Raw genomic sequence first — 12,143 nt, forward strand, 5'->3', positions numbered from 1 at the left:
ATTAAATAAAACATATTTCCACTGCAGCTTTCCCTAAAGTTAGATATTTGCAAATATAACCCTATACAATTAAAATTGGTCAGTCTCAACCAAGTAGACAATATTTGATATTGTAAACCAAGAACTATACTTTCTTTTTTACTTGGAAACTGAAAATTTGATTATAATCAGACTAACTTATTTTACAATAAAGGCAAATCTTAAATAAGAGTTTAGGTTCTAAAGTCTCTCCTCTCTCTAATTAGAAGAAGCTATGTGGTGAGTGGAAAGCTGGGTGATACAATGGATAGAGTGCCAGTCCCGGAGTCAGGAAAGAAGCATCTTTCTGAGTTCAATATGGCCTCAGTACTTACTAGTTATGTGACTTGAGCAACTCACTTAACTTGATTTGCCTCAGTTTCTTCCTCAATATATTGAATTAGAGAAGGAAATGGCAAACCATTACCATTTCTCTGCCACAAAATCCCTAAATGGAATCATGAAGGGTCAAACACAACTGAAGCGGCTCAACAACAGCAACAGTTGGTATAGTAGATAGAGTACTGAATCTGAAATCAAGAAGACCTGAATACAAATTTTGCCTTAGACAGTTGTTAGCTGTGTCACCTTAGGGAAGACATTAAACCTCTGTCTCAGTTTACTCAACTGTAAAATGGAGATAATATTTTTACCTATATCCCAAAGTTGTTATGAAGATCAAAGGAGATCATATTTGAAAAGCATTTAATAGTTTCTGACACACAGAAAAGCACTCAAAAACTGTTTCTTTTTTTCTAATTTATCCTCTCCAGAGCTAACAAGCTGACATTTCTAAAATCACTGTTATTTTGCATGAGCTTCAGAGGTTCTTCGTGGCTTTAGAATAAAGTACAAACTTCTCTATCACTTAAAGCACTTCACAATCTGGCTCCAACCAATTATGTCCAGGTAGTCACACACATCCATGCACATGCACATACTCACAGTCTATTCCATCAACACTGGCTTATTCTCTATTTGCTGTCCACAAATCTCCTTCTCCTACCCCCACCCATTCCCCCAAGCTGTTTCCCATTAATGGGAATTATTTTTTGTAATATGATTTTTGTCTTTATTTCTACTTTTTGGAACCCCTAATTCCCTTCAAGGCTCAGTTTACCTGCTGCTTCCTTCAACATTTTCCTGATTTCCCCAGTCATGAGTACTATCTCCCAACTGATGTCTATTTATTTTGTATATATCTTTATATTACATATCTGTGAACATAATATAGAATGTAAGTTACTAAAAAAGAGATTTTATATTTCTAACCCAATATAAAGCATAGTGCCAGACACTTGCTAAATTGACTGATTAATTAAAACCTAGATGTAAGGCAAAAGTCTGGATACTAAGTGGGGCTATAAAAGTGCCACTCTTTCCTCTGTGTTCTTCTTTTTTCACTCTTCCTTCATAAAAAAGAGATGTACAACAATGTACAAAAGTTAGCAAAGCAGCAACCCACTGAAACTCTGCATAGGAATTCTGCCCTTCCTGTGGATCACCCAGCATGATCAAGCTTTGGAGGGAACAGGATATTTGTTTTACAGAAAGCTTACTCTTCCAATGCTGCTAAACAGTTTTATATATGCATAATCCTAGACAATAATATGTATGATATTTTTAACATGTTTAACATATATTGGATTATTTGCCATCTAGGGGAGGGGCTTAAGGGATAGAGGAAAAAATTTGGAACATGAGGTTTTGCAGTGGTTGATGTTAAAAAAATTATCCATGCATATGTTTTGAAAATAAAAAGCTTTAATAAAAAAGAAGAAAAAGAAATACAATAATATGTATGCATATTTTGTGATGACTTTCTCTCTCCTCCTTTTTTCCTTTTCTCCCTTCCTTCCTCCTTTACTTTCTTTCCTCCTCTCTTCTTCCCGCCTTCTCCCTCCTTTTTTCTCCTTTTCTCTCTCCCTCCCTTACTTTCCTACTATCTCTCCATCCCCCCTCTTTTTCTCTCCCCTTCTTTCCCTCTTTTCCTCCTCTTTCTCTCTCTTCCTTACTTTCTGAATTTCTATGTGTATCTCTGTGTGTATCTCTGTTTCTCCTTTCATCTCCCTTCCCCTTCTCCCTATCTCCAAATTCTGTCTGTCTGTCTCTCTGTGTGTCTCTGTCTTCCTCTTTCTCTCCTCTGTCTCTGTCTCTTTAACCAAGCTACACTGTATTGACCTTAGCACAGTCTTTAAACCATATATAAAACTATGTAATTCAGTGATTTAAACCCATCCATCATTATGTCCAATGGTTATCATCACAAAGACAAAACTCAAGACTCACTTCAGGGAATTCTCATGGCAGAGGTTTTGGGAAAATAATAAATGAGTTTTTAGATTAGCTCTAATAAAGACAGGCATGGATTTCAGAACTTTTGTGATTTTACGTGTAATATGAAAGCATTTCTTCCTTCCTCTGATCTTCTTTTCCAGTTCTAACTCTGTGAATAGTTATACAATTAATATTACCATTCCTGAAAAGGTCATGTCAATCGATAGCTCTCACTCTTCTCACCATTCACCTGCTACCTTGTTCAAAACATCCCTTACTGGCCACTATTGCCTATATGTGTGGTCTTCCTCTCTTAAAATAAGAGTTTTTTGAAGGGAGGAACTTTTTTTAATTTATTATTTCTAGTGCCTAGGACAGAGAATTATACATTGTTGTTCAATTATTTCAGCCATGTCTAATTCGCTGTGACCCCATTTGAAGTTTTCTTGGCAAATATTTTGGAGTGATATGCTGTAGAGGGCCAGAACTCTGGAAAGATGCTTGAATCAAGGACAGCAGGGTGCTTATAGTTAATCACCTACTCAGTGTGATTGATGGGATAATGGTTCTCTAGTTAAACATATATTTAATGTGATGTAATCACTCTAGTTGGCATATACTTAGTGTGATATGTTGATGTAATGCTCTACAGTTGGCACATGCTCAGTTGCTGTAGTGATATAATCATACTGATGAATTTAAGGACTGAGAGGACTGGGAAATGGAAATCTCAAACACAGAGGAGACACAGAAGAGACTCAACCACATACCCAGAGAAGACTTAGGACTCCATCTTTGACTATCTTCCTGGGTCTCCTGCCTTCATCACTCTTCCACTAAAACCAAGGACTCGGGCTGGTCCCAAGGTCTGCTAGAAAGCTAAGTTGGACAAGATATTTTGGCACCCCAGCGTGGGGGCTCTAGAAGCAACTACAGTTTGCAATTTCCTTCTCCAACTCATTTTACAGATGACAGAGACAAACAGTTAAGTGACTTACCCAGCCAGGGTCACACAAACTAGTATCGGAGGATTTGAACTCATGAAAATGAGTTTTCTTGATTCCTAGCCCAGTAAAGTATCCATTGTACTATGCTGCCTACATAATTAATAGTAAATAAATGTTTGAACCTTGAATATTTCTTGACTAATTTAATTTCCTAAAGCCCATAACATTTCTCTATTACTTTAGATTGTATTATATCCCTATTTCTATAGGTAAAGTTTATATAATATTTTAGGATTTAAAAAGCTTGAATTTTATATTTATTATCTCATTTTATCCTTACAGAAACCTTGCAAAGTTATTATACTCATTTTTACAGATAAACTTAACTATGGTCACACAATAAGTAAAAGTCACAGCAAGGATTTGAATTTATGTTTCTTGGATTTATTTATTTTATGTTGGACCCCAATGGAAGGAGATTTCTTCTAAGGCGAGGTTCCCCAAATGTACCTACTGCTGGAGTTGTTCCTATTCCACAATCCTGAAGAGTTTCTTCAGTGAAACCTAAAATTACTCAAAAGAAATTGACTTAGAATCCATAAAAGAAAAAACTAAATGGACAAAGAAGGTGTACCCAGGTCAGCCCCATCAAGTTAGTCCATTAGATATCTCTTAGGCAAGAGACCATGGCTGGAGAATGAGGTGGACCCTGGATTAGAACAGGAGAAGAAAAGGGTTGGATCATATTTCAGAAATTAACATGGCACTTTCAATCACCCCAAACTTCTCTTTACCAAAACACATATTTTTAAATCATCCATTTTCTCCTGGTGATGATTATAGGATTATGAATCCCGAAAGATAATCATATCAGATAATATGCATAGCAAATAATGAGCCAAAGGGGAATGAAAAGATGCGTGGTGAGAGTAAATAGATTTTAGCATAATATCAAAAATGACATGGATGAAAAATATGGAATAAAAGCTATCAAAAAGCTTCATATGACTGAGAAAGAAGATGGACTTAACAAATTACACAAGCTAGCAGCAACTAAGTGCATAAATATTGCACTTAATAACCATGAAATGTGAAAAGACTCAAAGGTAGTTCTCCTACTTAAAGGAAGGGACTTTTATGAAGGACTTATGTAAAAATATGAACATGAATTTCACAGGATGAGAGACAAATGAGTTACAACTTGCACTGGTCTCTGGCTGACCCAGAACTCCAAATCAGTGATAATTGTACCCTGAAATATTTACACTGCCAAATATGTTTTTCTTTTTCTTTCTCTTTTGCCAAACACTCCTGAATCCAGGTGTGCTTTTGTAGGACTTATTTTGGAAGGGATACAATTAAATTCAGAAATAATGTACAAAGGTAAAAGTAATTTTAAAATGAGTACAAGAAATCTCAAAGTAATCTGGACAACATCCAAATTCACTAAATTTGTTTAAACTTATGATTCCCTAGCCTTTTTATCAGACCTGGGCCTTAGATTCTACTATAATTTTGGGGACCACAACTTAGGCCTCTGGCTAGCATAAATTCACAATAGTATTCACCTTTCCCCAGAACCTCTGTGCTAATATGTTCTTTCTCATTGTTTCTAGCATCCCATATTTACCTAATTGGATGTATGTGTGAGGAAGGGCAACAAAACTGACTATATTGAGCCATTGTGTGAGTGCAAAAGAAATAATATACAATAAGACTGCTGGACTCAGATTGTTTAAGAGTTTTAATACCAAATAGAGACAATATAAACCAAGGATTTTTAAACTTTTTCTACTCATGACCCCTTTTCACCTGAGAAATTTTTATCTCGGGCATATAGATATATAAAATAGGTATATGAAAATCAAACATTTACTGATAAAAAAAATAATTTCATGACCCCCACAATTCAATTATAAAACCCTATATGGCATCATATACTACAGTGTAAGAAACTGCACTGCATACTTTACTAGGTACTGTAATAGGTTAATTTTCAAGTTCTCATTCAGATTGCAATTGCAGATTATATTTAATAAATACTGAAACCAAAGTTTGAATATATAACAAGTAAAATTTTTTAGCCAGAATGTATTTCTCAGTGACATCCCAATCCCATTTCAAATTAAGGGATGTCTTATATATCTTATAAATGTCTCCCAAGTATTTTCACAACTTATTTTAGTAATTCAGGTCAGTTTTTTACTGCACACACTTTTCCAGAAAATTCTTAGTTTACTTCACAGATTATTCTTAAAACTTTTTCTTTTCAAAACATACACATGGATAATTTGACAACATTGACCCCTTTATAGCCTTGTGTTTCAGATTTTCTCCTCCTTCCCCTGACCTCCTCCCCTAGATAGCAGGCAATTCAGTATAAGGTAAACATGTTAAAATATATGTTAAATCCAGTGTGTATAAACATATTTATATAATTCTCTTGCTGCACAAGAAAAATCAGATCAAAAAAAAAAAGTAAATTAGTATGGAAACAAAATGCAAGCAAATAACAAAAAGAGTAAGAATGTTATGTCTTCTCTCCGATGTGGATGGCTCTCTTCATCACTGAACAACTGGAACTGGCATTACCACAAGATGATTGGAACTGGCATCCATCATCTCATATAGGTCCAATAGAAACACCTTGCTAGGTCAAAGGTTATGCACAGTTTGATAACTTTTTGAACATTGTTCCATATTGGTCTTCAGAATAGCTGGATCTGTTCATAGTTCTGAAGAAGTCAAAAAAGATAGCCCCAGACACAAATGATTAACAGGGAAATTCCTGTTTTAGAAGAGGTTAAAGGAGATAACCTGAGACACAAATGATTAATAGAATTTTACATACTTAAGAGAAATTCCTGTCTTATTTACAAGTCTCTCAGGAACCTCTTGATATACAAACATCTCTATATCCGAAGGAAGCAGAAAAGTCCTTTTCAAATACAAACTTTGTTTTATGATCCTGTTTCATGTATAAAATGAATCTCCAAAATTCTATTCCTTGCACTAGACTTTTCTCTGCCTAGTGCCCACTGACTTTGCTGCGGCGCCCCCTTTCAGGCAGTTTGGTCTCTCCCTGGAGGCCAATTGCCTGCCTATCCCTTTACTAATCAATAAAGATTTTGTTTTAACATAGCATTGAGTAGTGAATTCATTCACTAACGGACCAGGCCATTGGTACTTTGGGAAGGAGGAGGGAGAGAGATAATCAGACAGCCAGAAAGGATGGACCACCTTTCCCTTTGAGCCTCATTTGCGTTCTCATCATTTGGTGGTCCTCGAGGGGAAAATTTTATGGGGGTAAACTGGAAATATCTCCCTTCTATAGTAGGGTGCAAGGGGGACAATTCAAATTCCCAGGAAATAGTGGCCTGAACTGCTAGGAGCTAGGAAAGCTCTGAGGATCGTTTGCCTCAGGGTGCTGGGTGCAAACGAATTCCTGTTTGTTTGGGGTTTTTTGTCTGTTTGTTTTTTTTACAAATAGCTCTCAGGAGCTTTTGTTGGACCTGACAGAGACGTCTGATTCAGGTTGACCTATAGAAGTGGGAAGTTTTCGGGCTTGTGTGTTGGCAAAAATGGGTCAGCTCTTCTCCATTCCTAAAGATTCATCATTAGGCTGTCTCTTAAGAAACAGGGACAAATTTGGCCTCAAAGACTTAACATGGAAAGGGCTTATTCACTTTTGCAATGATGTGTAGGCTCACTATGAGTTAGACAACCATGAGGCATGGCCAATTAATGACTCAATCAATTTTTCTACTATTAGGGAGTTAGATTTATTTTGCAGAAAATAAGGCAAATAGGTAGAAGTTGCTTATGTGCAGGCCTTCAGGAACCTTTCCCATGATCCCAAACTGTGGTCAACTTGCAGGATGTTTCTGGTTAAGTTTACCAAGGGGGAACTGGGGAGGGATGCTGATCCCCTGAAGGACCCTCTCTTTTTCACTCCTTTGGGGATGCAAGGAGCATCTACTCCCCGACCTTGCAGCCCCCAGCAGGCCCCTCCTAACTTGTCCCCAGAGCTGGACTCTGGGAATACTCCAATGCTTTGTCTTTCTCAGCTGAGAAGTGGAGCTCCTTTCTCCTCATCCCGCTCCCTCCTGCCTCCTTCTCAGGCTTCCCTGCCCTCAAGCCTCCACCCTCCTACTCCTCCCCTGCATCCTGATTCTACTACAGCTGCGGCTCAGGACTCTGATTTAGCTATCTCTTCTGAGCTTTGCCTCCTGAGAGAAATGGCCAGTCCTGGGGGGGAAACGCTTAGAATGCAAATGCCCCTTTCCTTGTGGGATTTTTCCCACATCAAGGAGAAACTGGGCATATACTCTGAGGATTTCACCAAGTTTATTGACAGGTTTAAAACTGTTACTCTCCAGCACAATCTGTCCTGGGGAGATGTTAATATCATTATCTCTTCTTATTGCACCAGTCCCACCAACAATGCATCAATGTCCCAGTTTTCCTACATCCCCTCCAACATTACTCATTATTTTTTCCTGTCATCTTAGCCAATCTGAAAGGTGTATATGTAGTGCTCTCAGGGTTGTCTTAATTTGCATTTCTCTGACCAATAGTGATTTAGAGCCCCTTCTCATTTGATTAGAAATAGTTTTAATTTCATCATTTAAAAACTGTCTTGCACAAACTATTCTAGCAGATTCTTATCTCTAACTTAAATCTCTACTTTTCTATTGGCAATATATCAAATGCTCTAGGATTTCATAAGTAATGGCAGCATCAAATCCATAACCTTACTAAATACTTCAGGAGTTGCTGTGGCAAGAAAAAAATTTATCATCTTATGAGAATTGCTAAAAAGTTGGGTTTCCACAGTGTTGCAAGCCTTGAGGTAGTGTGGGTTAGTGAGTACCACTGAAAACTAAAGTTTTCAGAATGTGAGAGGTTAAGGAAGATTAAAATTCCACAGAACAATTAAGTGATCAATAGAAGCCTTGTGCAAACAAGGAATTGGGGCACAGGTGGATTCAGCCAATCAGAGTCAATGTTGTGGTTCTGAGAAAACTGTAAACTTAAGATAATAGCCGATCCAGTACAACTAGTTGTGATCAATGACCTGACTTAACCAAATCACTACTGCACTTGCTTAATTGATTAACTGAATATTAAACAACACACCCTGTAGGAGGAGTTTTCTGTCATTTTTGAACATGGGATATATGATGAGGGAGGGGGAACATGTTTATAGATATTTAGGGGAGACATGTAGTAGGTGTATAAAAATGATTGTAACCCAGAAAAAATGGACCAATCTTTTTCTGAAGGGAGGGGCTGTGACACGGTAGCAAGTATAATGGTTCTCCCACTTCTGTGCTCAGCTCTCCCTTTTCCTGCCTTCTTCTGGCCAGAAACATTAAGATGATTCCTTAAGATTCTTCTTTAATAAATTCTCCTCACAATCTGATCTTTAGTGTCAAGAGTATATTTCTAACAATTTGGCAGCCAATATTTTAAATAGTGATAGGTCTTTCTTAGAACAATGCCTGATACAGACTGAGCACTATATTTTTTAACTTTGCTAAGCAAGACCTTGGTCGTGCATGTAAGACTGTGTGTGCTTTAGATCTAGGATTTCCAAGAACAAAGACAACCACACTCATCTTCAACCTATTACAGTTTAATGAAAATATATAAATGACCAAGAGAACCCTAGGGACAGAGGTGGGGATGGAAGCAGGGGTAGGGTGGGGTAGGGTAGAGACAGGCAAACAAACAAAGAAATGTATTTCCCTCACCATTGTTGAGTCCCAATTTTGCTCCACAGTTGCTCCTTGGAAATGAGCTTTATTTAGGCTATATTAACTGATTTCAGGTGACCTATTGTAAGGATGTGGTTCCCACAAAACAAGAGAAGGGAATTGTAAGGGCCTTTTAAATGAGCAGCGCCACAGTGCAACAGGAGATTGAGTGCCCCAAGAAGTAATCTCTGTGGATACAGGACTGCCCTGTGGGTGGGATCTTGGCCACATTGAGATAGTTTCATAATGGGTGATGACTCTCTTGCTGATTGGCTGTGTGTGTGACTTCACAGGCCCTTTATAAGCCCACTGCAGACAGCAGTTGTTATCTTTAACCTGGCTCCCTAACCTGGGGTAGCTGAGCCAAGTGGATGGATAGCTGAGAGGTAAGGAGTTTGGTAGTGAACACGTGGGTCTTCTGACCAGGTGTTCACTAGGGAACCAACAAGTCAGGGTATCAAGTCCGGGCATTATGTGAATAGGTATAATAAAGGCTTTTAAGATTACACATGGCTGTTCTTGAGTGTGCTACCGGTTATTATATTATAGATTCAAGAGACTGTGGCCAGAGACCTTTGAAGGCCTCAGAGGAGGCAAGTCAGGTAGAGTTGACACTGCAAAGGTCAGTGGTCAAAGGTACTCTGTTGGGCCTAGGGCAGACTAGTAATTGTAACTGCCAGGAGGGCATGTTACAAATGGTGCCTGAACATGGACGCATCAGGAATTATCAGGTTTTGAAAATATTTAATATTCAGAATTAAGATTCTGAAAGATCCAGTAGAAACGCCACTTAGGAGGGAAGGCAGAGAGGCAATATGGATCCAGGTAACTCTGAGATCAGGCTCAAGGATACAGTTGAACATAATACTTATATAAAGAGGTTAAAGAGCCAGATGGAAGATCTTTTAACAAAGATCACCCTGAAGAACAGCAGGAAGCTTGTAATCAAGCTCCCAGAAGGCTATCCCCACACAAATTAAATATAGCTCAGAGAGGGAGCAACCTAGAGTTAATGTGTTTGTATGACCGTATAGAGTATAAAATGCGACAACTAAAAGATGAGTTGAAAATAGAACAACAAACAATTAAAAAAGAGTTACTGGAATTGCAGGTTAAACTACAGGTTGAGATAGAAAAAAGAAAAGGCTAGGTTACTACACAAACCAGTGGCTGAAACTAAGGAGGGAAATAAAGGAACCACATGGACTTCAGTTGGAGAAATTCTTCTTAGAGTTTTGTTGGTTTACCTCGTGTATTATTGTCTTTTTTTTTTTTTAATTTTTTTTATTATATATATATATTTTTTTTTATAATATTATCCCTTGTATTCATTTTTCCAAATTACCCCCCCTCCCTCTATACCCTCCCTCCGATGACAGGCAATCTCATACATTTTACATGTGTTACAATATAGTCTAGGTACAATACATGTGTGTGAATATCATTTTCTTGTTGCACAATAAACATTAGAATCCGAAGGTACATGCAACCTGGGCAGACAGATATTAGTGCTAACAATTTACATTCACTTCCCAGTGTTTCTTCTCTGGGTGTAGCTACCTCTGTCCATCATTGATCAACTGGAAGTGAGTTGGATCTTCTTTATGTTGAAGATTTCCACTTCCATCAGAATACATCCTCATACAGTATTGTTGTTGAAGTGTACAGTGATCTTCTGGTTCTGCTCATTTCACTCAGCATCAGTTGATTTAAGTCTCTCCAGGCCTCTCTGTATTCCTCCTGCTGGTCATTTCTTACAGAGCAATAATATTCCATAACCTTCATATACCACAATTTACCCAACCATTCTCCAACTGATGGACATCCATTCATCTTCCAGTTTCTAGCTACAACAAAAAGAGCTGCCACAAACATTTTGGCACATATTTGTCTCTTTCCACTCTTTAGTATTTCTTTGGGATATAATCCCAGTAGTAGCGCTGCTGGGTCAAAGGGTATGAACAGTTTGATAACTTTTTGGGCATAATTCCAGATTGCTCTCCAGAATGGCTGGATTCTTTCACAACTCCACCAGCAATGTATTAGTGTCCCAATTTCCCCACATCCCCTCCAACATTTATCATTATTTGTTCCTGTCATCTTAGCCAATCTGACAGGTGTGTAGTGGTATCTCAGAGTGGTCTTAATTTGCATTTCTCTGATCAGTAGTGATTTGGAACACTCTTTCATGTGAGTGGATATAGTTTCAATTTCTTCCTCTGAGAATTGTCTGTTCATATCCTTTGACCATTTATCAATTAGAGAATGGTTCAGTTTCTTATAAATTAGGGTCAGTTCTCTATATATTTTGGAAATGAGACCTTTGTCAGAACCTTTGTTTTAAAAATATTTTCCCAATTTGTTACTTCCCTTCTAATCTTGTTTGCATTAGTATTATTTGTACAGAAACTTTTTAGTTTGATGTAATCAAAATCTTCTATTTTGTTATCAATAATGATCTCTAGTTCTCCTCTGGTCATAAATTCCTTCCTCCTCCACAAGTCTGAGAGGTAGATTATCCTCTGTTCCTCTAATCTATTTATTATCTCCCTCTTTATGCCTAAATCATGGACCCATTTTGATCTTATCTTGGTATATGGTGTTAAGTGTGGATCCATATCTAATTTCTGCCATACTAATTTCCAGTTTTCCCAACAGTTTTTTCTGAATAATGAATTTTTATCCCTAATGTTGGAATCTTTGGGTTTGTCAAAGATTAGATTGCTATAGATGTACCCTTTTTTGTCCTTTGTATCTAATCTGTTCCACTGATCTACCGGTCTATTTCTTAGCCAATACCAAATGGTTTTGGTGACTGCTGCTATATAATATAGCTTTAGATCAGGTACACTTAGACCACCTTCCTCTGAGTTTTTTTTCATTAGTTCCCTTGCAATTCTCGACCTTTTATTCTTCCGTGTATTATTGTCTTAAGGAATTTATTGATCACTCTTCCATTGAGAAGAGGTTTAGTTCTTTTTATGTGCAAAGCTCGGGTTGGATTTTAAATCAGCCTTTGGGGAATTTTCCAATTCCTGACCCATTTCTCTCAGCCCCACAGTGGGCCAAGGGAGAAGGAAGAGGAGGAAAAGGAAGGGCGATAGTATCATCAGCACTGCCCATTAATCCATTTAAAACTCCT

The 12,143-nt window shown here is 37.7% G+C and overlaps 1 protein-coding gene across 3 annotated transcripts in view; it reads right to left on the bottom strand.

The window, feature by feature from the left end:
* The window catches only part of ENTREP1 (endosomal transmembrane epsin interactor 1), a 118,549-nt gene that overhangs the window by 27,717 nt on the left and 78,689 nt on the right, over nt 1-12,143 (bottom strand). Inside the window, exon 1 of one of the 3 annotated variants that reach the window (XM_074280728.1) lies at nt 8,999-10,247. The exons of the other annotated variants lie outside the window; for them this stretch is intronic. Within the exon in view, the coding sequence (XP_074136829.1) occupies nt 8,999-9,001 (3 nt within the window). The 5' untranslated portion in view covers nt 9,002-10,247. Of the gene's footprint in view, nt 1-8,998; nt 10,248-12,143 lie in introns of those variants that run through there. 3 annotated transcript variants of the gene reach the window in all.

This window comes from Sminthopsis crassicaudata, chromosome 1 (genome assembly GCF_048593235.1).
Source record: "Sminthopsis crassicaudata isolate SCR6 chromosome 1, ASM4859323v1, whole genome shotgun sequence".
NCBI classification, from domain to species: Eukaryota; Metazoa; Chordata; class Mammalia; order Dasyuromorphia; family Dasyuridae; genus Sminthopsis; species Sminthopsis crassicaudata.